Genomic DNA, 26463 nt, shown 5'->3' with positions numbered 1-26463 from the left:
GGGTGTGTGTGTGTGTGTGTGTGTGTGTGTGTGTGCATGCACGCGTGTGCTAAGTGTTCCATATACAGAGTTCAGCCTGTGTCTCCAGCCTGTGGCTCACCATCCCCCCTTCCCCACCCCCTCCACACCCCCCTCCATACACACTGTGTTGAGCCTGGAGCTCAGTACCTCTGCCTCCCAGGCGATAGCTTTGCCATTTCTTGCCAACAGACCCGGCTCCTACGTCCACGCCCGTCCTGTCTGCTGGCGGTTCCCCGATGCGCTTTGTGGTGCATGTATGTCTCCGTGTTCCTCTTCCATCATTTTAGCGGTTATTGGGAAGGAACAAAGCAAAATGCAAAGGGACGCCCTTTGACTTGGATGTCATTCATTCAGTGAACACTTCCTGAACGCTCCCCTGAGTGCCAGCCACTGTCCTAAGCGCTGGGGCTCAGGCCGTGCACAAGGTAGACACAGCCCAGCCTTCCTGGGGCTTATATTGGGTGGGGGTGAAGGACACTGTGGAAACGATCGAATAAATAGGATGATCCCAGACTGCGAGAAGAGCATGAGTGAGATCAATAAGGCAGTGCTGTCGCTGAGACCTCAGCCTTGGGAGGAGGGCGGGGAGGAAGGATCCCCACCGGAACTTTGGACAAATTGCCTTATTGTGCACAATAAGGCTGGTCATGGAGCTCCGTTATCATTCATTATGTCCACCACTGACAGTCTCGTGGAATCAAGCTTCCCCAATGCACAAAAGCAAGGAGTCTGGGGAGCCAGGAGAGGGAGGTCAAGAGCCAGTCAGAGAGGCGGGGGGCTCAGGCAGGTCCTGCACACCGCGTCCCTGGACTTTTGCTGTGAGTACAACAAGAAAGCCTCCGGAGAGTCTCGGGCAGGGGCGTGGGGAGATTGTTTGAATGAAAAGGTGATTTGGGGGCTGCAGGGTAGAGTTGGGGTTGCAGGCTGTATGGCCCGAGTGCCGGCTGGGGCAGGGGACAGTTAGAGCCATTCAGGGAGCAGGGCGGGGGCCGGATGGTGGCAGTTGGGGCATTTAGCATCCCCTCCATGATCAAAGACCCCACCGCCCCCACTGGGAATCGATTGTCTTGAGGATCAGGGGCAGTAAGAAGTACCTCACCCAGGACTTGGCGAGGGCTGGGCTATAGAGTTGGGGGGAGGTGGGGCGTCGAGGGTGATCTGGGTCATTGGCCTGAGACAACAAGTTGTGAGAGGAAGTCGGTTCTACCGACCTTTCACCCCATCGAGTGGTCATGCCAAGTAGCCAAGTAGGCACCGGGTGGGTGGGTGTCCCAGTGTGCAGGACAAGGTCAGAGCTGAGGACACAGATTGGAGAGCTGTCTGCAGGTTTGGGGCACTTAAAGGCCCCAGCAGGGTGAGGTCACTCAAGGAGTGAGAGCAGAGGAAGGGGACCGAGAGCCAGCCCTGGGGACTCTGCCAAGGGACAGGGCTGAGGGGCACCCTGGGCAGAGCTGGGGCGAGAACCCCCAGTGGGGCACAGGGGCCGTGTGTATGTTTCCCCCGCATAGGCTTTCCTCATGGGATATGGCCCCTTTTCTTCTGCATAGACTGAGCTTTAACGGTGATCTCTGGGCAAGCCTGTTTCTTCAGTTTATGAGGAGGTTTGGCGTGCACCATGTTCCTCGATTTCTAGTTTGCTTCTAAATTAGTATCTGCTGCCTCATATGCCTGCCGTTTGATCTAAGATGCCTCATAGACATTTGCTGTAAACCTCCTCAGTGTGAAGATCTCTAATGTTAATTCTTACTTGAATTGGTTCTCATGATGACAGAATCCCATGTATTTGTACATCCGTGACAACTCCTAGGTTCTCTTAAACTGAAATGCACATCCTCAGTCAATTACCATACGGGATAAGCTGCCTGGCCTCCGCATCCAGTATTTCTAAACATCCCGTGTTTCCTGTGTTGCTTTGAAAGAAGCCTATTTTCCTTGCTTACTTAAAGAACTGAAATAGTCATTCCCCCGTGTTCTCGCACTAGGAGACAGTTTTTTGCAAAATCCTCCTTAGGTTTGCAAAGGCACGCTCACCACTGATGTGTTTCTTCCACAGGGCACAGGAAGTAAAGGAGCACGGCTTTTTCAAAGGCATCGACTGGCAGCATGTCTACTTACAGAAGGTATTCTGTCTGGGACCCCACGCTGGGCACCGCCACCCCCATGCTCCCCACTTCCTGGGTCCATCCCCCAGGGTCCCGCCCCAGCCTCCCACGGCCGCCGGGTCATTCTCGCTGCCATCCAGCCGACTCCCTCGGGGCCCGCTTCTCCCCTGGTTTCCCTAGTTTCAACGTTGTGAAAATATCTGCAGTATAAATTAACAGATGCTGAACTGCAGTTGTTATCTGATGAATTCAAATGCCCAAATAACTGAGACGCTTTCAGCTTTCGCTCGTCTTTTTGACTTTCTGTCTCAATCCGTGACTGTGTCTTCACATAGCACCTATCGAGGGACGACGAGAAAAGTTGGTCGCAAATTTACGCCTGCTTTCTAGCCCGGCACCACTCAACTTTTAAGGATCAGTGTGACTGGATGTCAGCATAACTCCCTCCCCTTAATATGGAGATATTTTTATATTCCCATTGGTTTGGGAAACCACCCCCAAATTAAGGTGTTTTTTTTTTTAAATGTTTATCAGCTTCGGATTCGTTTTTGCATGATCTCAAACAGTCCAACCGTGGAGGGCTGACGCTCTGTTAGGCCCGCCTGATGTGAGTGAAGGAGTGAGCTCTGGCGTAGCTGGCATTGGCCTCCGGACATCTGTGGGTGTGGAGCCCTGCTCCTGGCCCCCAGCGAGCGGAATGTGGTGCCGCGTTGTTTGAGAGATCATGTTTTCCCGAAGTTCAGCTGGCGGCATGTGCAGTCTTGAGACTTCCTTGTATTCAGCGATGCTTTAAGACCTTGGACATGAATCTCCCCCCGCCCCCCCCCCCCTTCAGTTTCTCTAAAACCTGGGGTCTTCTCTTAGGGCTGTTCCACGCAAAGCTCCTCTGTGACATATGTGTTGTGACGGGAATGAGCTCGGCTGGAGCGTCCACGGAATTCAGCCTATTGGTATCCTGCACCACGTTCTCGCTATAGAACGATAACGTGGGTCGAACGGGCCGTCAGGTGATCTGATAACTGAAACCTTCCTGTTTGGATCTTCCAGTACCCTCCACCCTTGATTCCTCCCCGGGGAGAAGTCAACGCTGCCGACGCCTTTGACATTGGCTCATTTGATGAAGATGACACCAAAGGCATCAAGGTACACTTGTGACGTTCGCCTGCAGGTGCTTTGAAGGGTGGGGAGATTTTCGCCGGCAGTCAGACGGGTGGCTGTCTTCGTATCGGCTGGCTCTGGGATGTTACCAGTGAACGTCCACACATTTGAAGGATGTAGCCTTCAAGGAGCTAAATTAGAAACTATGAGAGCTCTCCCCTGGCTAATCGTTTTGTTCGATAAGCTGCGCGATGGTCAGTCTCTTACAGATTTGGAGATACTTGCAATTGAACTAGAACTCGCACGTACGTGAAGCAGAGAAAAACAACTGTGTGATAGCAAACACACTTTGCCTGGCGCTGGAGAGCCAGCCATCTTAATCCTTTTAAGTATTCAGATCTCCCCGCGTCAGGCTGAAAAGAGCAAACAGCCTGAGCCGTTTTGCATTTGTCAATCAAAAGTGGAATAATCACTGTGGTGGTTTTTTTTTTTACATAATCCTCTGCATTTTTCAAACTTTTGTTCATATCATTATGCCTCTCAGTAGACAAGGCATAATTACAGATGGTGAGTCATGGGAGAAAATCATCCTTTGCAGGGTGCTAAGTCAGAGCATATCACCACATGTCGGCTCATGTCTGCCCCCACCTCCCCAGCTTCCCCCAGGACCTCCCCATCTCAGCTCAGCTGCCTCATTATACCCTGGTTGTGTAAGCTCCCCCCTCACTTTTCCTACCAAGCAGCTCCCCCCCCCCCACTGCCCCCCGTAGCAGGCCTCAGCCCTGCAAGCGCACGCACCTGTGAGGAGCCGTAGCTAGGGACACGCAGAACTGGAGCCAGTGGGGCACGGGGACAGAAGTGGCAGATAAGTGGCTGGAGGATGATGGGAAGATTGCTGGGGAGAGGAGGGAAACCGGAGACCGAGGGCGCTGGGACCAAGGAGTGGCAGCCGGTTGGAACTGGCTGTGTCGGGAAGGAGGGGCGGTCAGGACCAGCTTCCCGGGAAGGGGAGCTTGGGCGAAGGGGAAGCCGAGAGGGCCCAGGCCACTTCTGTGGTCTGGTGCGGTGGCCGCCCTGGGGGACCGCGGTGCAACCAGTGCCCAGACGCGTGCCCCACCAGGCGGCGTCTGCAGCCTGGACGGACGTTCGAGTCAGAGGCTTAAGTATCGCTTCACGGCCAGGCTTGGGGCAACAGCGTCCTTTAAAAGGATTACTGCCGTCACAATAGAGTTTTGTCATCATCACGTGTACTACCGTCCGCGAAAGAGTGCCAAAAATAAGACGGCTATGATGTGGCAGCCCAGAGACATTTTTGGGGTTAAAAAGGGATCCTCATACTTTACGTTTTGTAAACCATAATCGAGACTCTGGAGTCCCGCAGACCGGACTCACATCTGCACTTACCAGCTGAGTGACTTTGGGCCATTCAGGCAACTTCCCGCGCCTCGGTTTTGTCCCCTGTGACTGGTTTGGACGCCCGGGTTTCCCTGAGGTAGCCTCTCCAAGCCTCCCGACAGGTAGTCCGTGCCTAAACTAGGAGCTCCGATCAGTGTGGTTTTTGTGCTTCATGGCCAAGAGCTGAGGACGATGTCGCTCGGGATGAGCAGGGGCGTGTGGCCAGTTGACTTCCCACGCACAGATAGGATACTTCTGAATCTGTTGCCTTGCTAAGGATGTTAAATCGTACCTGTCTTGATTTCTTAAAATAATAAGCTTCTTGATTGCGACCAAGATCTCTACAAGAACTTCCCCTTGGTGATCTCCGAGCGCTGGCAGCTGGAAGTAGCAGAAACCGTTTATGAAGCAGTAAATGCAGACACGGATAAAATCGAGGCCAGGAAGAGAGCTAAAAATAAGCAGCTTGGACACGAAGAAGGTAAAATAGCCAGCGTGTCTCGAAGTATTTCCAATGCGATGAATTTCTTAAAATTTCTTGTAAAGCTGAAAAAGTATTTGGGTCATAAAGTACTTTCCAGGGGTGGCGGGGGTGGGGTGGGGTGGGTGCCATAAATAGTTCTATGTGGCTTGGAAAAGTGCAGTATAATATTTCAAAGCCTTTAGTCAACGTATAAATAAAGACGGTCAGCATCATTGTGTCAGTGAGTCCTCTGATCTTGGAGCCTTGAGGGCGAGCTGACAAGTGTCTTCCTTGAAAACTCGTACGGTGTCAGGAGCAGGCCCGGCTACATGGGAGTGTGACCTGGGCCACCTCAGAGGGCACCCCACTGGGCTGAACACTCTGCAGCCACCGTCTTGGCGTCCTTAATAATTTTTGAGCAGAGGGCCTACGTTTCCGTTTCTCAAAGTATGTGGGTTTGGGTGGGGAACTTGGCACACATATCACTTGTCAAGAGATATCAATGGATATAATTACAGTTATTTTACAAACAGCAATAAAGTTACCAAACCACCTTTTTTTTTAATTTTTTTTTTTTTTTTACTGTTTATTTTTTATTTTTGAGACAGAGACAGAGCATGAACAGGGGAGGGGCAGAGAGAGAGAGAGGGAGACACAGACTCCGAAGCGGGCTCCAGGCTCTGAGCTGTCGGCACAGAGCCCGACGCGGGGCTCGAACCCACGAACTGTGAGATCATGACCTAAGCCGAAGTCGGACACTTAACTGAGCCACCCCGGCGCCCCACCAAAGCGCCTTTTTATTTACAATATTTGAGTGCCCGATGGGGGATATGCAGAGTTGCATGCACGACACCAAGTATCAAACCAATCAGCCGTTCTTAATTCAGCGAACGTGGACGCTCTTGCTTTTCCGCGGACTTTATGAATTTTGGATGTCTGAATCTGTTGTGGTTGATGGGGATGACATCATTTCGCTTTAGCTCCGGGCAAAGACTGTCTCTGAGGCTGACGTTATATGACAGGAATGACCAGAACCAATTTCATTCTGTTCTCAGTTGCTTGAAGGGGGGCATCTTGATCCAGGCTCATTCGTCCCGTTGAGAGTTTGCCAGTAGCATCCACCACCTGCTCAGAAAAGCACGCCCGAGCCTGGATGAATCCCTCCTTACGTAAAAGCCACCTGAATACACACCACGGGAGCAGTAGAGCCCCGTAACTGTGCTCCCCTCCGTCCTCCAGGGAGGCAGGCTTCATCTCTAAGCTGCTCCTTAGCACGTGCGTCCATTGACATCACTCTGGACTCTTTGCTGTAGCAAATTAAAAAAAATTTTTTTTTAACGTTTATATATATTTTAAGAGACGGAGAGACAGAGTGTGAGTGGGGAAGGGGCAGAGAGAGAGAGGGAGATACAGAATCCGAAACAGGTTCCAGGCTCCGAGCTGTCAGCACAGAGCCCGATGCGGGGCTCGAACCCACCAGCCGTGAGATCCTGACCTGAGCCGAAGTCGGACGCTTAACCGACTGAGCCACCCAGGCGCCCCTGCTGTAGCAAATTTTACACGGCAGGTCACATCCACGGTAATTTGCTCCCGGGAGGGCCATGATGTCACTAGGATCTTGACAGAGTGGACCCAGACAAAGCGGACCTAAATGACCTTGCCCAAGCGTCTCGTTGTAGCGAGAGCTGCAATCAGAGCATCTAGCAGATTAGCGAATTTACCCTCATATACAAGTGATTGATGTGGGCATCGCTGGATCTTGGTTGACGATCTCCAGAGTCACTGCACAGAGCAGTACGGTCTAGGCTTAGGTCTCTGAAGTCGACCCGTGAGGCTTCCACCATCGATATACTTTCGCAGTGCAAACAGTTTTCCATTAACATGACAACTCCAGGGAGCCCACCCGATCCCCTCGTCCCCTCCCTCCTTGGTTCTTTTCCCTCCTGCGTGCGGCGCTATGTGGGTATTACTTACCTGTTCATCCTCGGGGTCTCCTGTGAGGACCATAGCACCCTGAGGCCAGGAGTTCTGTCTCCTGTGGCACCCAGCGTGCCCAGAACAGGCGTTCCCTTCGTAGCTGTGGAAGGAATAGGAAAAAGAGTGAACTTTAGCCCAGTCACGAAAGCCTTTAAAGAGTCAAAGCCAGCCACTTAAAATGAACCTTTAAACAAAGAGCGAAAGACAGTATTTCATTCTAACAGTGCGATCAGGACTCAGCATGAGTGTGAGTTGGTCTGTCTGTGTAACCATGTATTTGAGGCATAAATACAACCTTAAAGAGTAAGCAGTTTTGATCCTCGTGTTACCTCGGCTGCTTGGTAAGTTCCTTATTATTATTCACAGGATTGAAGGGAGAACCCCAGGCCCACGTAAAGGCAGAGGTACTTTGGGCAGCGCCCGAATCGAACTCCTCTCTACTCTCCCCTTCTTGCTGTCACGCGTAACGAAAGAATAGTTTGGGAACAAACCTCTGTCCTCCCTGAGCAGTCAGGGAACATCACAGACGAATCCGAATATTGAGGAACAGCCACTTACGACGTCAGCAGAGAGCCAAAGAGACCCGTCCTTGCGATCCCGAGATAATGGTTTATGGGACATGTTTCCACTCATAGAAACTTGACTTTTCCAAAGAGTGTGTCATTCTTCTGTTGTTGTTGTTTCTGAGAATAACACGGACGATCTGTTTCGGAGCCCATTTAATTCGTGGCTATTTTATATTCCTCAGATTACGCTCTGGGAAAAGACTGCATCATGCATGGCTACATGCTAAAACTGGGAAACCCGTTCCTGACTCAGTGGCAGCGTCGCTATTTTTACCTCTTTCCAAACAGACTTGAATGGAGAGGAGAGGGAGAGTCCCGGGTGAGTCTGAAGTGCCGTCACCAGAACGTGCTTCCAGCGTCCTGAGTGCCACATGGCTCTCGTGTCGCGGGAATACGCCGCGAAGCTCCACGTAACTGTTTTAACCTGCCCACGTGAGATTTTGGTGTTCAGACTTTAGCTTTTAACCCTCGAGTCAAGGAAGGATTTTGTAACATCTGAAAACAGAACGTGAGAGGTCAAAACAGCCAGGTTTGAAGAAGGGCTAGAGAGCAGTCAGGTAGGTCAAAAAAGAGGGGGGAAAAAGAATCTCGGACCTTGGAGTCAGACGGAGGCACTTAAATCCAGAGCTCAGAGAAGAAGGTCCCGTGCCCATGACGCAGCCCAACAGTTGCGGGTCTGCCTGGACCCAGTCTCCCCTTCACGGGGCCTCCCCTCGTCAGGCCCAAATGCAGCGAGCCGGGATGCTGGGCGCAGAGGTGAGGTCGCCCAGCCACACTTCCTCTGGTGTCCGTTTTGTTGGAAAATTCTAAGTGACTTCCATTCCGTAAGCAGGAAGATACCCTCAGGTCGTTTCGAGGGCTCATGTTTGTGAACAAGGTAGAAAGAAATTTCTGATCCCCACTGTCCCTTTAAGCAAGGCAGGCAGCATTTATTAAGCGCCTACTGTGTGAGGAGCGGAGGGCTTGTCCGGAGCTGGCAGCCCAGGCGTAAGGGACACTTATGCTCTCGGGGAGGGAGTGGCTCAGCTTCTGGGGCCAAGGAAGCAGGACGGGGGTCCCACGTATAGCCGATGTGTTGTATGTGTCCAAAAACTGCCCATCAGTTGTCCAGTGGTGAGAAGTACAGAAAGGAGTGACCTCTAATCTTGTTTGTTGGACTTTTTTAAATCCCTGTGGGTAAGGTGGCTGCTGAATTATGAGTGATTACTGTTGAACATCACATCCCGTTCAAATGCACAAGACCTCACCATTACCAGTGCCAGGGGGCTGTCTTCCAAAGCTAATACATCTGGGCCATGAAGTACTAAGTCTCTGGGGGTCCTGAATTATAACTCAGGTGCTGGTATTACATAATATGTATTATGTTATATAATATTATACTATAGATATGTGTTACATATAGTATATGTATTTCACAAATCTATAAATTCAGCACCCAAGCTATAATTCATGCATATTAGTACTACATAATCTTTCCAGATAATGAGTGGCCCTGGGCATATGACGTATTTACAGTTAACCCTTAAACGACGGGGGGTTGGGGTCAGGGCTGTTGGCCCATCATACAGTCAACAACCCACGTATAACTTTTGACTCCCCCCAAAGACCTAACTACTAATAGCCTGCTGTTGACCAGAAGGCTTACCGATAACGTAAACAGCTGATTAACACAAAATTTTCCTGTTATGTGTCTTATATGCTGTATTCTTAAAATAGAGACAGCGAGAAGAAACAAAACGTTATTAAGAAAATCATGAGAGAAAATGCATTTACAGACCTGTCCTGTATTTCCTGGGGGAAAAAAAAAAAAAAAAAAAAGAAACCATATCCACGCGGAAGCGGACCCACACGGTTCAAACCCATGTTGTCCCAGGGTCAACTGAATTCTGCTGTCTACCGGGCAGTCTCTGTGGCGCACACTGAAAGGAAATTGTCTCACTTTTCAGGATATTTGAAAACTTTAAGAAAAAAAATCTTCCTTTTTTTAAACACATGGGATTCAGTAAGTTAGCTTGCTTTCAAGAGACTCAATGTGTAGCGTGCTGTTTGAGAGCTGTCGAGGTGTATATGGATGGATAGGTTTGTAGGTATAAATCAGGTAATATGAAACGTGAGCCTCCACGATGGTGCTTTTCATTTAGGATTCCTGGAGTATTTATCCAAAAAAACATAAAACGGTCAGGTATTCATGACACTATAGCAGTCACCTTAGGCCATCCTCTTATAGACCCGGCGTGACCATCTTTTAAGGATGTCACCTGGATTTATAACATCATTTTGATATTTGCGAAAAATCATTAGCTTACAAGCCAACGTTGCTAGACCTTCCCTGGGCTGCCGTGTCAAAAACAGCCTCGCCCCATTTGCTCACGTAAGTCACACGGTGCTTCATTGTCTGCTTACAGCCTGGTCGGTAGAATTCAGATGGGCGTGCGACACAGAGAGGGTACGTGTGAGTCACGGCCGCTCAGAAATCAATTCTGCGTGAGAGTTATCGAGACGTTCCTTTCTTTGCCGTTTCCTCCGAGATGCTGTAGTTTAAATTTTGTGCGTGTTTCTTTGTAGCCATTCCCCCTCGCTTCTAGAATATCCTCAGAGAAAGAAAAAGACTGATTTTTTTTTTTTTTACTTCTGAGCTGATAGTTTTCCATATTATTTATCAATTGAATGGAAGACGTTGGGAAATAGTGTGAAGTAATTTGTCATTTTTTTTTTTTATGGCTAGCAAAATTTACTGACGATGGAACAGATTCTGTCTGTGGAAGAAACTCAGATTAAAGACAAGAAATGCATTTTGTTGAGGATAAAAGGAGGGAAGCAATTTGTCTTGCAATGTGAGGTGAGTTTTTTGGTTTTTGTTTTTTTTTTTTTAAAACGTGTCCCTTAGGTGCAAGTTTGGGCAGCTATACATATGTCCAGCAAAGATGGCTGCCTGGGTATGAAACCTCTGCTTAAATCCATGCTTTATCACTTACTTAGCAGGAAAGCCCCGGGGTACCAGGAGCTCAGCAAATTAACAGTTACCGTCAAAGATGTGAAAGTCAGAAAATGGCAGGAGGGGAAGACCGTGGAGTAATTGGATTGCCCTCTCTGGAAACTGTCCACTGTTTACTAGGGGTCTATTTGTCATTGAGTCTCCCAGTTCTTTTTTTTTTAAGTTTATTTATTTATTTGGAAAGAGAGAGGATGAGCAGGGGAGAGGCAGAGAGAGAAGGAGAAAGAGAGGGAGAGAAAAAGAGAGAGAGAGAATCCCAAGCAGGCCCAGCCTTGTCAGTGCAGAGCCCCGTGTGGGGCTCGAACTCACAAACCATGAGTTCCTGACCGGAGCCCAAGTCAGACACTCAACTGACTGAGCCACCCAGGCGCCCCTGGTCTCCAGGTTCTCATCTTTCAGCATGTTTGAGGCTGAGGCTTGGATGTTTAATCAAACGCAAGATACCAAAGTGACTCCTCTAAGGGGGAATGCCGTCTTTCTCGCTCCAGAGTTCTACCGTGGCCCAAATTTAATTCCTCTGAGGTGCTCGTGTGTGTGTGTGCGTGTGTGTGTGCACGCGTAGGTGCGGGTGGGGGGTGGGGGTATACGGTATGTGTGTAGGCGTGGGGGGGGTGTCTCGGGTGTGGAGGGCGGTGGGGTGTGCGCGGGTGGGTGTGGGGGGGGGGTGTGTGCGCGAGAGCATATTTAGAGAGAGAAACCAGCAGTAGATGCCCAGGCCGTGTGTTGAGTAACTTCACCGCCACAGGGCCTGCGTGAAGGTGCTGGTTAATCTGTCAGAGCTCCCCCTCAGGTATTATCTTACAGACTTGAGTTTAGAAATCAGAAATCGGAGGTCACGTCTGAGCCGATCACCGGCGGTGCTTTGGGGTGGGGATCGGGAGGGGCGCCCAAGGGGCTTCGCCGGCCTGGCCCTGCTTCCCGCGGGAGGCCCCGGAGGAGGCCGCCCGTGTGGCCCGCAGTGATGCAGGCCGCCGCGGGCCGGAGAGCAGCACGTCACTGTCGTTGCCAGAGGCATCCCGGCTGTCGGCAGGACGGGCCAGCCCGTGGCAACTTCTCCCTTTGTGTCTCCGTGCAGAGCGACCCCGAGTTTGTGCAGTGGAAGAAGGAGCTGACCGAGACATTTACGGAGGCCCAGCGGCTGTTGAGACGCGCCCCCAAGTTCCTCAACAAGTCCCGCTCCAGCGTGGTTGAGCTGTCCAAGCCTCCCCTCTGTCACAGGAACAGCAATGGCCTCTGACACCCAGGGCAGGAGGGTCCTGGGGAGACAGGGCCGCAAGGAAGCCCGTGCCGAGGGTTTTCAGCCCTTGAGATGGAGCCTTTTGGAGAAGTCCAGGGGTCGGAGGTTCGGTCCCCGTGTCCCTAGGGCCCCTCCACGGCCGGGAGGACCCAGGACGCTGAAGTGCTCCCAGTAAGAGCTCTGACCGCTGTCGGCATGGGGCCGGCAACCCCCGCCCGCCACACCCCCCTCCCCCCGAGTGCCTCCCTCTGCATCACATCTGTCCACGCTCGAAACTACTGAAGAAACAAGCGAAAGTTCTTTTCCTTCGTCGCGTCCCGGTTTGGGTACCTATGAACTTAGAACTTGGAATGATTCCTGCCCATCCCTTCGATCTGTACGTCTGACCGTCAGACACATCTTGCGCTTGCCAGGATGGAGCGCAGCTCTCTGCTGTGTCGGGCACGGATGGCCTGGGCACTGCCTCGTTCCACGTGCCAGTTTCCCCGGTGCCTGGTCCACGCGGCCGAAGGGCAGGACGTGGGCACACCCACCTCTCGTTGCCCGGGGCTGAAAGCCGAAGATACTTGCCGAGAAGGCTGCACTTGGGCCCCCACCGTGTGTGCGGAACCACGGGTACCAGCCTGCCTCTGACAGGGAACAGAGGGAGTGTGCCCTCAGAGGACGTGGCCGTCGCTCGTCACTGAGGGCGTTCCACAGCGGATCGTGGGAAGGCCTGGCGGGCTGTGAAGGCGAGGCCGTGGGGTTTTGGCTTCCAGGACAACAGCGGTTTCTCAGACATCTTCAAATAAACACATAGCACTTTCACATGTCTGGGTGCACACGGCTGCTGGGGGGCGAGTCTGTCTAGGGTTCCGACAGTAAGCGGTTCCAGGACCCGCTCATTCCGGTTCCTTCTGCCTGCCCTCAGGACACGTATCCGTAACGGGTGTGTACAGGAAGGAAAGAATCGCTCCGTTTCACGTCGTAGCATAACTTACAGTGAATTTCATTGACTAAAGGATGCTGAAGAATGAATGAATGTGTCCAGATGGGCTAACCGCATCTGTTGACTTTCCTGTCGACCTTGGCCTGTCGTTAGTGAGTAGTACTTTGCCCCCCCGGGTGGGTCGCCCCACGCCCGACACAGCAGGGGAGCGGAAAGGCCCTTCCCCTGATCCCGGAGGCATCTTGTCATCTCCCCCCACCCCCGGCTTGCTCTCCCGCCATGCGCCCTGCGCCCTTTTCACGCCCCAAATAAATGCTGGGCTGTAAGAAGCGGTGATTTTCCCAGTGCAGTCCTCTCTGTCATCAGACTAAAAATAATAACAATAATTTTTTTAAAGTCCACATATCTGTCTTCTTAGTACAGTCTCGTTGTATGTTTCTAAGTTTACTAACAATACCAACAACCGATCACAGCTGTCTGCGTCCTGCCCGCAATATTTTCAGTGGGTCCAAATCTCTGGGTCCTGTGCTCATTGGGAAAGTGAGTACTTTTTAATGAAATTCTGTTTGGAGAGTTTGGAAGATAATTACAGAACGTGTTTCATTTCATAGGAGTTGCTTTGGAAAAGAAATCTGGAGGTTCCTTACCCATCTCAGCCACCAGTTGGGGTCTACATGAGCATATCCGTTCTCCTCGGCTCTTGCCAGTAGAGGAGGAGGGGTGCCCTAGTTACATGCCTTCCCCTGGTTTAAAAAGGAAGACTGACGTTCACATTCTGTTTTCAAAACAAAAACAAAAACACCCAAAAAACCGCTAGCAACAGAAAAGTAGTTGTTCCTCGCAAAGGGTGAGCGCCTTCCCGACTGTGGTTCACGACAGCTGTCCCTGCTGTCACCAGCCCCGTTGCAGGCTCCCAGGCACGGAGCACTTACAGTTTGCTGCGCCCCGAGTCCCCGCTCCACAGTCAAGGCCCTCGGGCACAGACTCCTCGAGGGGCTGGGCTTAGCGTCTCCCCTTTCAGACCCGAGCGTGTCAGCCACGCCAGTGTGCGGCTGTTTGAAAGATACCTTTTTCGCTCCAGAGTAGAACAGAAGGTTCATCTGTCTTTTAGAAGGGAAACGTGAATTGGGAAATCGCCTGAGAGCCCTTTTGCCTCAACCTTAATTCCCAGTGCTGGGGTCTTGTCTGGCCTGTCTCCTACCTGCTCTTGCCCCCGCAGGCATCCTGACGGGGCCAGTTTCTCCGCTGCCAGACAGAAGACACCTCCGGGACCCTTCTGTGCCAGCGCCTTGTGCCTGCATGGCCTCGCGTGGCCAAAGAAAGCCACTGGTTTATTTCATTATTATTATTTTTTTAATGTTTGTTTATTTTTGCGCACGAAAGAGACGGCACAAGCAGGGGAGGGGCAGAGAGAGAAGGAGACAGAGAATCGGAAGCAGGCTCCAGGCTCCCAGCTGTCAGCACAGAGCCCAACGCAGGGCTCGAACTCACGAACCGCGAGATCGTCACCTGAGCCGAAGTCAGATGCCCAACCGACTGAGCCACCCAGGCGCCCCAAGCTGCTGGTTTAGAAGTCTTGGCATACTTGGCTGTTTCCGAAGGTTTTAAGAGTGTCACATCATTCCTAGACGTTTGACCCTTCCTACGTTTGGACCATTCAAAAGGACAAAATTCACACATTTTCTCATTATCCAAGGAAGATAAAGTTGGTAATATTTTTATAAAGTTACAATGTCTTGATTTCATAAAACAAGGGAATGAAAAGGGCAAAGTCTAAAAACAAAGATGATCTTACCTCTAGCTGCTATACAACATGTATGGAATCCATGAAAATCTTGAGTGAGTCCAAGGTTATTTTTTTAAGCCAAAATACTCTCACTGGTGCAATCACTCCTTCATGGCCTTGGGGGGTCGTGGTTTTTCCTTCTGTCTCATGTGGAAGTAGGAGTTTTCAGCAAAACTTACAGCAATTCGCTGGTTCCGTGCTAATGGAAATGATTGGCCAGTTCACTGACATTACGATTTCAGGATCCGTGGGGAAGAAGGGCCAGCCGTGGAGGACAGCAGCCTTCCAGCTCCAGAAAGACCACAGTGACAACACGCAACCATCTGTTTGAAGCAAGACTGAGCTCGATTTGTGATTTGAAATGCGCCACACGGATATCAGAAACCATCGTTTTAAGGCCCTCACTGGCCATTAAAAAATAGCCTTTACCCATTGACAGCTTTACCTACACGAGAAAAGATCGAAGAGTGGTTTTTCTCTGATGATTTAAAAAATTTCATTTGGCATTTGTAGTTGCACCAGTTCAATCACAGCATTTGCCTTTTCAACGGAATCGACTTCATGTCAGGAAGAAAACCAGGTTCTCAAAGTTGGACCTCTTTCACGCGATGTAAATCTAGAAAACATACTTTCAAATGCGCTGGCGTTAAGATAAGACTTATCTTGTAAGACTTCATCACACGTGGGTTTTTTTCTCAGTCGTGTTCAGGGAAGGGTTTGTGGGTCATCCAGAGACGCCTGATGAATGACCTCCTCTCCACCCCTAAGGACTGACACGTTTGTGCCCGGAGAGGAGGTGGGGCTTCACTGGAGTCTGGCAGGTGGTGGCTGGGGGGGCTGTGGGCTGGAGGGGTGAGTGGATTGGGCGCCGCCCCCCCAGACAAGGGCAGTGGTAGGAATGGGGCAAAGGAAGGAAGACGTTACCTTGCAGGTCAAAACTCACAACCTTTACACCAAGCACCATGCAAACGCCCGAGTTAAAGCTGGCTGATTCTTTCCCTCCTTGAAACAGGAGTTGAATAGTAATTATGGTGAGACACGGCCACTTTATTTTCAGTTATGGAGCCTCTGAACTTATAAATAGGCCATTGGCTTTCCATCAGGACTCTGCACAGCACCCAGAGCTAACACCCTATTTGGCCATGCCTTGCTGCTCCCCAGAGGGCCAGACGCAGGGTCTGGGTGGCTGTCCCCAGGGCCATGTGGCCAGCTGCAGACATTGTTGCACACCCATTGAAGCCACAGGAAGCCTCCCAGAATAACAGCACCGGACTTGCTGTTTAAGCCATGCTCACTCCTGGAGGAGCTTGGGTACTGGGTGCCTGGCTGGCTCCGTCGGCAGAGCACGCGACTCTTGATCTCGGGGTTGCAAGTTCGAGCCTCACGTTGGGTTAGAGATTACTTAATAACGATCCGTAGAGTGAGCTTTTAATAGTTTGAATTTGAAAACGTTTTTTCCGAAAGATCTAACCTGATTTTCCCTCCCGCGAAAAGTTGCCCCGAGAGATTTGAATTAATTACTTGAATTCATACGAATATGAATTTTTTCTTTTTACCCAGGCTACATTCAAATAAGTTTTTCCTGTCGAATTAATGAAAGTTGAACTCTAAAATAATACGATTTCCTCAGGTCGTAATGGACTTTAGATTTCTTTCACTCTCAAAAACTAATGGACCTGCTGTTTTACAGCTGAGGGACAGGGATGCCCCCCCCAACCCTGGAAGTGCCCAATGCCCAGACACTCACTGACGTGGCCGGGGAGCACTGACCAATAAATGCGGCACCCCAAATGTTAAATTACCTTTATTCAAACACACACACACACACACACACAAGCACACACCAGAAAATGGATTAACAGTATATGCATTTCATCAAAAACCTACAGGCATAAAAACTGCCTTTTAAGGTTTCAATAACTCAGCATTCTTAGAGGAAACTCTCTTATACCCCCATCTCAAAATCATCTCTGAATACTGTTAACTCTGCTCCCATATTTTATTTTGTCCTACTATAAAATGTCTTTCATGTAAGGGTAGGGAATGGAGAAATATTTCTAACCGTGCACTTGTAATTACAAAGGACTTGAAATTTAATTTCTTTCTTGTGTCTCAGTTGATTAACATTCCATGCTGTATATATTATATGTGGTTTGTAAGCTAAACACTGGCCATTTTTTGAGTTCTGTTGTTAAATTGTATTTTTCTATGTTTTAAATGATTATGATAGATTTGGCTTTTTCTGGGTAACATAAAGATTGCTAAACTGCATATACAAATATATATATATATATAAAAACAGAGTTCTATTTTAGCACAGAAGCGTTTTATATTATTTATTGAATCCTTACGTTTGTTTTCCATCGAAGCATTCCTTATTTCTGCTCCTTTTTATTTGTATAGTTTGTTATTTAAAGGAAAGGCAGTCCTTTCTGTTTCTCGTAAGCTAAAGCGGAAATAACGCGCGCAGCCACGTGGGGCCAACAGCCGTCCCCACTGCCATGGGCCGTTTTCAACAAAAGCTTATCGGCTGCTCTGGGCTGAGTAGCGCCTGCGCTTTCTCGACGACGACATCTGACAGCAAACTTGCCATGAAATACTGCTTTCATCTACCTCTTCAGAAGCCGTCCTGCTCGTTGACAGGTACCCCACACGCTTTCTTCTAGACTGGCTGCATCATAAACGAGTCTCAGTAACACGGTTCGGCGGGATTCCCTTTTGATGTCAGTTCTAAAGCCACGGCCTCGTCCTAGCGAGCGGGGCAGGGAGACGTCCCTTCTGTTCCATCATCCTTCGGCCCAGATCATCATTTCCTGGTCCGATTGTGCCGAATCCCCGCCACCCGTCTCGCCGTCGCCCCGAGATGCGACTGTTGCACCTGACTTACCAAGCACCGAAGGAAAGGTCCGCCCTCGGCACTCGTTACGAATGGCCAGCTGTGTTTGAAAACACCACTTCCGAGGAGTTGCACATCTGAACGTGACTTTCCCCTGCCCCCTCACTGCTTCCAAATGGTTTGGAAAATGGGATCATAAAGGCGAACGCCCTCATCTAGGATTAAAACTTTGCGAGAGGTTGTATTTGCAAGGGGTCTTATTTTCAAGCGAATAGACCGGTTGACGTGAGCTGGAATGACCGGTCCCTGGGAGAAGGGGTCCCTCCTCACATGCTGACATTTCTCTCTGCCTATCTTCCTCGCTGGGCAGCCACCAACACGGTAACGTATTTACTGTATTCTTGGCAAAGCGTCACATCCCGAAAGAAAGAAATTCGCTTCCTGTTGTGCGTTGCTCTACAGCCTTATTGTAAATCTAGATACCGTTACCTATAAAATCACCATGTAATTCCCGTGTGATCTCTCTTCCCGTTGATCGTGCCAGTGGAAGTCTATAGCCCGCCCCCCGTAGACACCTAACTAGTGCACGTTTCAAGTCCTCTCCCACGTGAGATGCTGTTCCACGCCTGCGGCCACCCGCCCTGTGCAAGGCACGTGCAGTCCATTTAATGATCACCGGCTTTCACGGTTACTTTGGAGCAGCTAGGCTGGTTTTCCATGTTGATAAACTGCTTACCTAAAATCTCAATAAAAAGCATCTGTACAAAGATTTCTACTCTGGTGTGCTGTCCTCCCACCCCAACCCCTCTCCCCCGCCCCTGATTCAAAACTGCGTTGTTGTTTTTTTTTTTTTATCAAGCTGCTAAGACGTCAGGAAGTGACTCCTTTTAACGAATCCTGGTTTTGAGAACGATCCACACAGGGGCCGATTTTATAAAGAGGAAGAGGACTGCATTTCTGTGGTTATCTGGAGTGTTGGAGCACTGTCTCCTCCCCACTTAGTCTAGGCTACCCCAGCACTCCCCCTGCCACCCCCCCCCCCCCCCCGCCGCTTACTCTCAGGGTGACCTTGGAGTCCCTCCCGGAAGTACAGACCCCTTACTCTCCATCCCTGCTCCCACGGAGACGAGCTGAGAGACCCCAGGGTGCACGTCAGTTTAAACCAAAAATCCAAGGAGGTGGCGTGGCACATCTGCCCGCCTGGGGGCCCACAGGTGGAGGGTAGGCTGGCTGTTTCCTGTCCTTGAACTGGAAGCACCTTCTGTGTCTTGCTGGTTCAGGAAAGAAGGAAAGTACGATGGACTCGTGTAGCCATCTGGTTTCCCCGGAATGTGCTCGTGTTTGCCGATTCTAAACCATTTGTCAGAGGAGTTGTGCGGAGGCCCGGCTGTGGAGTGGGTGGTCTGCTCCGTGGGCAGAGGGTGGCACGCAGCTGAGGCCTCGGTCGGATGCGCCCTGTAACGAGGGCCGCTCCTGAGAGCTGCTGGCCCGGCAGGACGGGGTGAGTGCTGGGCCCCCGACTCCCAGCCGGCCGCTCTGGGCCACCTGTTCGCTCTGCGATTTTCTCGTTCCTGAATTATGAGCGTTCGATTAGATGCACCCAAGGGACCATCCCAACCAAAAACATCCAAGTTTCGACTAAGGGTGAATGTGAGGGACCGTTTGCAAGCAAACAGGGAGCACCTGCCACGTCCCCCAGCTTGTTCCACGTTGTCTCACGGATAATTGCTGCTCTCCCTTCTAAAGCATGCATTCCCAGCACCCCCCACCCCCTCCCCCTTCCCAGTCCTGCCCCGACGTGCGGGGCGTGGACCCCATGGCAGCGCAATGGGCAAGGAGACAGGAGCCCCGGGCCCTCCCCTTCCTCAGGCACCAGAGGTGGGCACCAGAGGCACCAGAAGAGCGTTTCTCGGACCCAGCAAGTTTGGGGCTGGGTCAGTCTCTGGCGGGGACGGCGGCACGTCCTGGGCACTGTAGGGTGTTGAGCACCACTCAGCCTCTACTCGCTGGATGCCAGTGCCCACACCCCTCCCAAGCCAGTCTGGACAACCCCAGACATTGCCAAATGTCCCTTGTGGGGGCGAAGCCACCCCCAGTTGAGAACCCCTGGTATAGATGATGGGAAGTTCTCTGTGTTGGGGACAGAGTTGGGGCAGGGACTCCACCAAGGGGAAAGGTTGTTGCCAAGGATACTGGCCAGGACTCTTAACTCCTGGGAGCTCCTGAGGACCGTGAGGTCTGCCATGCGGTGGTTGTGGCCAAATTCATTGTCGTGCCAGGAAATGAGCTGGACAAAGTGGGAGGAGTGGGCGTTACTGTTAAGATTGTGGCAGTGGGGGCTGGTGCTTCCTGGGGCCCAGAGCGCCCTCTGACACCTGCTGCATTTCCTTCTTGATATCAATGCCTTGGACAGATTTTTCTAGACCGCAGATCTGATCCATGAGACGCAGTGGGGGCGGGGACACGAGACAGCATGCCAGTGAGCTTCCCGGTCATTTCAGGGTGGAATTTGCCCATGGCTTTGGCCAGTGACTGCAGGGGTGAGTGTGGACGCATTGTGTCCAGGCGTAGCAGCAATGGTGCTGACTGTGGTCATGAGTCGCTCTACCTTGCCAAATATGTCACGGATGACCTTGGCCAAGGGTCTGTAGTGGGTAGCGTCATGTGCTGTCCAGATCGTCCTTCACGGAAGAACTTCTCATCTGGCTGCCCGAAGCCGTTTGGGGGGCCTTTGTCACAGCTAGACATCCCCCCCCCATCCTCATTTCTTCTCCATCCTTCCATTGGTATAGGTACCAGAGAACTCGTCAATAAACTTCTGTTCCTTGAATTCTGTCTCAGAGGCAGCTTCCCCCCAAGACAACAGTCTGCAAGGTCAGTCCCGGGTGTGGTGGGAGAAAGCAGGGGCTGAAGTGGGGCGTGGGGGCCTGGATCACCCACTCCCCGGCTGGCCGTGGTCAGAGATGGGAATCGGTGGTCGTAGATGGAACATAGAAAGCCCCTAGTTCAACGAGAGGGGGCTCCGAGAGTGCAAATTTGCAACAGAGGTGAGTTGGGACGGTGTGCCAGCGGAGGGAATACACTGGCCGCTATGTCCTACCAAGCTGCGAAGAGGTCGCAGTCTCGAAAAGAACTGCGGGCGCCAGTTAAATGTCCGGCTCTTGGTCTTGGCTCAGATCATGATCTCACAGTTCGTGGGTTCGAGCCCCGCGTCAGTCTCTGTGCTGGCAGCTCAGAGCCTGCTTGGGATTCTCTGTCCTCTCTCCTTGTCCCTCCCCTACCTTGGGCTGTCTCTGTCTCACTCAAAATAAATCAATAAACTTAAAAAAAAAGAACTGCAACATTGGAAAGGAACTTCGAGCATGTGCCCCCAGGAGGATAACACTGATTTACAGAAGACTGATAGTGTGGGAATCTTCTTGGATGTTGAGGCATCGGTCCAAGCTTGTCCCATATCTACCTTGGCGGATTTTGCCAGAGGTGGGGGCGGGGGGATGACTCAGGGCCAGGTTGGTCTCACAAAGCGGGCTGAACGAAGCTTTGTGTGGCTCCACCGGTTCCGTTCACTTTAGTGGGGGGTGGGGAGCATTTTTACTGAACTGCCCCCTTGTTACATTCATTCTCTGCCCACAAATACAACCTATCATCCCAGGGCCACTTGGGTGGCTCAGTGGGTTAAGCGTCTTGAGTCTTGCTTTCAGCTCAGGTCAGGATCTCACAGTTGGTGAATTCAAGCCCCGCGCCGGGCTTGACGCTTAACCCATGCCTAACCCAAACCCACCATAAACTGGAGAAGGTTTTGACGAAACACTTACAAAAGCTAATAACAAATAGGGTACCTAAACTTAATACAGTGCATGTTATCATCACTCCTACATGGAATCTAACCGTGACCAATGATATGAAAAAAACGTCATCGTCTTTCAACTATAAGAATTTAATGACCAACCTCCGAAAGTCTCACCCACTCCTTAACGTTATTAATGAATCCGTTATCGACCTCCCCACTCCGCCAACATCTCAGCATGATGAAACTTTGGCTACTCGTTAGGAGGCTGCCTGAGTCTACAAATCCTAACAGGCCTGTTCCTCGCTAGACGCTAACACAGACACAGCACCTGCCTTCTCACCCGTAACCCACCTTTGCCACGACGTTAACTGTGGCTGCATTACTCGATATACACGTGCCAGTGGAGCGTCTGTGTTTTTCCCCTCCTTTATCATCTCAGCGCTAACAGCAGTTTGTCTTTTGTTCTCACGGGAGACAGGATCTCATAACCCCTCCGGAAGCGCATCCGACTCGGACAAAACCCCATTCCACCCGTATTGCACAATCAAAGATACCCTAGGTCTCTTACGCCTTGTTCTTCTAATACGCGGACTGCGCACACCCTGCTTGGGATTCTCTCTCTCTCCCTCTCTCTCTCCCTCTTCCCTGCTTGTGCTCTCCCTCTCAAAATAAATAAACATTTAAAATAAACATACGTAACTTATCCCAAACCCCCAGCCGGCTCGCCTGCAGCTCGCTACCGTTTTTGCTTGTCCAGAACTGCAATCCGTCCGCAACCCCTGAATGAACTTGCCAGTTTCGAGCTTGCTTCCATCGACCTCTTTATTTAGGGCAACAAAGAGTTTGCGAAAAGTGGGAGGGACAGTAACTACCGGACAGGGGGACGATGCGATGGGCGGCTATCGCTAAGCTTAATGGATGCTTTAGGGAAAGATAAGAAACAGCCGAGAGGAACCAGCTGCCAGTAGGAAACACTGAGAGGGCCACATCCACGGTGGGCGGGAAGGAAAACGAGGACCAGACCTAGGACCCAGGAATGAGATCAGATGAGTTCCAAAGGTGGTTAAACTCCCAAGGCAGGTCTGTCCACTTGGCCAAGGCACGCTCGGCTTGGGGAAGAATGAGACCTTGTCACACAGGATGGGGACATCCGAGCTGACGCCCTTGGAACTCTTGGACCTCCAGATTCCTCTGGCCTCTCCAAGGCCGCAGACGTGTTCTACTCCTTCCTATGGAGAAATAGCACCCCCGACCCCAGGATCTCCCCCTCCCTTACCTCCTCGCCACTAGGCCTTTGGCTAGGGTGACGCCCATCATCCCCCCGCTGGGGAAGTGCTTGATGAGGGAGGAAGGGAGTTCTACGCCAATGCAGCTGCAAGACGGAGCGAACATGGATGGGCAGGGGCAGGGAGACATTTTCCAGGGACTGGATACCGAGGGTGTTAGAGCAAGGGGAGTGGGGCCGCAAGGCCGGATATGGGAGGGTATATGCATTCAGGGCCACTCTCCGGGGCTGCAGGGTTGTTACCCTGACAAGGACCCTGGCAGCCTGGCTCCTCTGAGCACAGAAAATGCTAGGGGAGGCTGGCCAGAATTCCTACGGTAGACCGAGGAGGAAGGGATTAAGAATACAGAGAAGTGGACACGCTTGAAGGGACGTACCAAGTAAGGCCGGAAAACCCACCGGGGGTGGCCTGGAGGCCACCAGAACCACTAAGAAGTGGGTGCTGGCTTGCTTCTGCAGGCAGTGCAGAGTCAGGAGGAGCCTTTACAGATCTACATGCGGTCGTTCGGTCACTCAACAAACATTCCCTGAGCACCTACCATGGGCCATGAAGGACTAGAACGGTCAGTGGCCCGAGGATCCCGATGTTGTAGAAGGGAATCCTGAGGCCCAGTGAGATGAACACACCGCTTTGAGATCAGGATTGGGCCCAGCTCCAAAGCCTGTGCCCTTCCCTGACACCCAGAGCTCTGGGCAGACATACCACCTCCAGACCCTGGCCAGGGCGTGGGCTTCGGGGGTCCTTCTACAGGGATCTCTCTTCCCTCCACACTCCGGGCTATATAGTCTTCTGTTCACCGGTTTTACTTCAGCCACCAAAGATTCCATGAGCACCTGCTTAGTGCCTGGCCTGGTGCTGGGTGGCCAGGATGAACAGGGGACTACAGACTAGTGGGAGATGGACAGACAGACAGACGGGCATCCAGAGAATGCACGATGCGGGACCAGATCCCGGGACACCTGCTCCGGTCCAGTTTCCGTACGTTTGGCGATTTATTCCATATGCATTTATGGAGCACTTGCTGTGTACCAGCCACTTACAGACACAGACGCAGACTGTTCCCTGCATCCCTGTGGGGACCATGACGCTCAGATGCACGGGACTGTTCTTCAGTTACCAGCACATGCACACACACACACACAGTTCTCTAAGAACACTGAGGATGATGGGAGCCCCACACGACACAGACTGGGGGATAGCACTCAGCCGTCACAAGCCAGGGGGAAGCAATCACCCTAGCGTGCGGTGAGGTGGGGCGCACTGGGGGCCCCCGAGTCACAGGCTGTATGGAGACGATAAATAGAATGTGGCATCCCCAGAGGCAAAAGAGATGGGCCCCCCACAAGGGTCCTGCTCAAAAAAGAAGGAGGATCGGGAGGCTGAAGTCAGTTGCCCCAGTAAAATGGCACAATCCATCCCTAGGCCATTCTGTGGACCCAGAACTGACCAACTGAAGATAGGGCCAGGTCTCCGGGGGGATAACCTGGCACCCCCAGGGCACGGGTGCACACTCACGGCTCCCTGGTCTGTGGTCTGTGCTGCAAAGGACCTACAGCCACTCAGGACGGTCTGTGCTCCAGAAATACCAGAAGCGGCCAAGTTTCCGGGGCCCTTGGTGACAGTGCCTTCACGTTCTCGTGCTGTCCTGCCCCCCTTGGGATGGAAGCCTAGAGATCGGAGACAAATGCTCAGCCGGGTGACAAACTAGTGCTGACGGGGGCTGCCCTACATTACAGCGCGGTCAAGGCAGTACTTAGTTGTCCTGATGGATTTTCCAGCAACACAGGTAGGTACCAGGGGGATAATGCTGACGTGCCAGGTGCCCTCGGGACTCAGTTGCCTTCAGGTCAACCTAACCATCACTGCAGGTTGAGGCTGATGGAGACCCCCGGCCCAGCCTTAGAGAGCTATTTCTGCGTGTCCACCCCACCGTGTAAGACCGACAGCCGCGAGAAGATAGAAAAGATCAACGGGACAGAAAAGCACCAAGATGCTTCAGGAGCTGGCGGGGAGTGCGGGGGTGGGGGTGGGGTCAAGTTTCAACGTCAAGAGAAAAGCGTTTCCGTGAACTTCCAATAAAACGCTAATTCTCAGGGCACCCGGGTAGCTCAGTTGGTTAGGCCTCGGACTTTGGCTCAGGTCTTGATCTCCTGGTTCGTGAGTTCAAACCCCACATCCGGCTCTCTGCTGTCAGCTCAGAGCCCACGTTGGAATATCTGTCCCCCTCTCTCTCCGCCCCTCCCCCACTCCCCCACTCTGAAGCATGTGTTCTCTCTCTCTCTCTCTGCCCCTCCCTTACTCTGGCACATGCACGCTCTCTCTCTCAACAATAAATCAACATTTTATTGTATTTTATTATTTCATTTTATTTTAATTTTTTAATGTTCAGGGGCGCCTGGGGGACTTGGTCAGTTAAGCATCCGGCTTCAGCTCAGGTCACGATCTCACGGTCTGTGAGTTTGAGCCCTGCGTCGGGCTCTGTGCTGACAGCTCAGAGCCTGGAGCCTGCTTTGGATTCGGTGTCCCCCTGTCTGTCTGCCCCACCCCTGCTGGTGCTCTGTCTCTCTCTGTCTTTCAAAAATGAGTAAACATTTAAAAAATAAATAAATAAATGTTTTAATGTTTATTTATTGTTGAGAGAGAGAGCACGAGCAGGGAAGGGGCAGAGAGAGAGGGAGACACAGAATCCGAAGCAGGATTTGACTGAGCCACCCAGGTGGGCCAGTAAACATTTTACTAATTGTCAGCACCGAGAAGGAAGTAAATACTCTGAGAATAGATTGCTCTATCAGCCACAGGGGTAGAAAAGTAACACGTACTACTGGTTGAAGTGTTTCTTTTTTTTTTTTTTTTTAAATTCACTCATTTATTTTTGAGAGAAAGAGAGTGTGGGGGGCAGGGGTAGAGAAATAGGGAGAGAGAGGATTCCAAGCAGCCTCCCCACTGTCAGTGCAGAGCCAGACTCGGGGCTCAAACTCACGGAGTGTGAAATCATGACCTGAGCATCGCGATGTTAGAAGTCGGACGCTTAACCTAACTGAGCCTCCCAGGCGCCCCGGCTGAAGTGTTTCTTAAGAGAAGCAGCATGTCATGTTTGAATGGAATGACCGTGGGCTTCAGAATCAGAAAGACCTAGATTTGAGTCCCTTGCGAGCTGCGCGATCTTGCGTGATGTACTTAACCTACCGGCGTTCTTATTTTGTGCCTTCTGGGCAGCGGACAAAGCACTTTTTAAAAAAATTTTTTTAAAGATTTATTTATTTTTGAGAGAGAGAGAGACAGACAGAGCGTGACCAGGGAAGGGGCAGAGAGAGGGAAACACAGAATCCAAAGCAGGCTCCAGGCTCTGAGCTGTCAGCCCAGAGCCAGATACGGGGATCAAACTCACGAACCGTGAAATCATGACTTGAGCCCGAAGTCGGAGGCTTAACCGTCAGCCACCCAGGTGCCCCGGACAAAGCACTTTTTATAGCATCCTGTTGGATGCAGCATTTAAGACTGGGCCCTCTGGGGCCAGCACCGCCTGGGTTCTAATCCCGGCTTTCCACTGCTTTGGGCCAGTTGGACGACCTTTCTGTGCCTCAGTTTCCCCCTCTGTCAGACGAGAGTGGGGAAAACCCTACCTGGTGCGGGGTTGTCGGGAATAGTAAATGAGCTCAGGAAGGGCCCCGGGATGCCATCTGGAGTGTGACGCGTGTTTTCCTGCATCGACTCTTCACCACGAGGCGGCAGAACTCGCTCCGGTTATTTTTTTCCAGAGTCCCGCTGGCGTGCGGGGCCCGGCTGTCCTCCTCTCCCAATCCCCTCGGCCTCCGGTGGTTATCTGTGTGGGGCCGAGGCCGGAGTGTGCGGCCTGCCCGGGGACAGGGATGACGGCTGAGAATGTGCTTGCGTGGGGAGCTGTCCCCTCCCCTGCTCCGCGCCACCAAATATGTCCATGCTGTCCGATGCCTGGTCAACGGCCACCCCGGGCTGCCGTCTCC

At 51.6% G+C, this 26463-nt stretch overlaps 1 protein-coding gene and 1 long non-coding RNA gene across 4 annotated transcripts in view; one reads left to right on the top strand and one right to left on the bottom strand.

Moving 5' to 3' along the window:
- The window catches only part of GRK3 (G protein-coupled receptor kinase 3), a 126289-nt gene extending 113106 nt beyond the window's left edge, over positions 1 to 13183 (top strand). For 2 of the 3 annotated variants that reach the window (XM_045459273.1, XM_045459275.1), the window contains 6 exons: positions 2075 to 2141; positions 3171 to 3266; positions 4935 to 5097; positions 7805 to 7941; positions 10348 to 10461; positions 11693 to 13183. In XM_045459273.1, the coding sequence (XP_045315229.1) occupies positions 2075 to 2141; positions 3171 to 3266; positions 4935 to 5097; positions 7805 to 7941; positions 10348 to 10461; positions 11693 to 11854 (739 nt within the window). In that variant the 3' untranslated portion in view covers positions 11855 to 13183. Of the gene's footprint in view, positions 1 to 2074; positions 2142 to 3170; positions 3267 to 4934; positions 5098 to 7422; positions 7711 to 7804; positions 7942 to 10347; positions 10462 to 11692 lie in introns of those variants that run through there. The other variant, XM_045459274.1, reaches the window with a different exon arrangement.
- Positions 5776 to 26341, bottom strand: LOC123588397. The gene is made up of 3 exons (XR_006707828.1): positions 26104 to 26341; positions 7054 to 7156; positions 5776 to 6386 (listed from the first exon to the last, which is right to left on the bottom strand). It is a non-coding gene; the product is annotated as an uncharacterized LOC123588397 (long non-coding RNA).
- Positions 26342 to 26463: the final 122 nt, after the last annotated feature.

The sequence above is a fragment of the Leopardus geoffroyi genome, chromosome D3 (assembly GCF_018350155.1).
Source record: "Leopardus geoffroyi isolate Oge1 chromosome D3, O.geoffroyi_Oge1_pat1.0, whole genome shotgun sequence".
Taxonomy (NCBI): domain Eukaryota; kingdom Metazoa; phylum Chordata; class Mammalia; order Carnivora; family Felidae; genus Leopardus; species Leopardus geoffroyi.
Note: the sequence above shows the minus strand (reverse complement) of the source record. Positions and strands in the feature narration are given on the sequence as shown.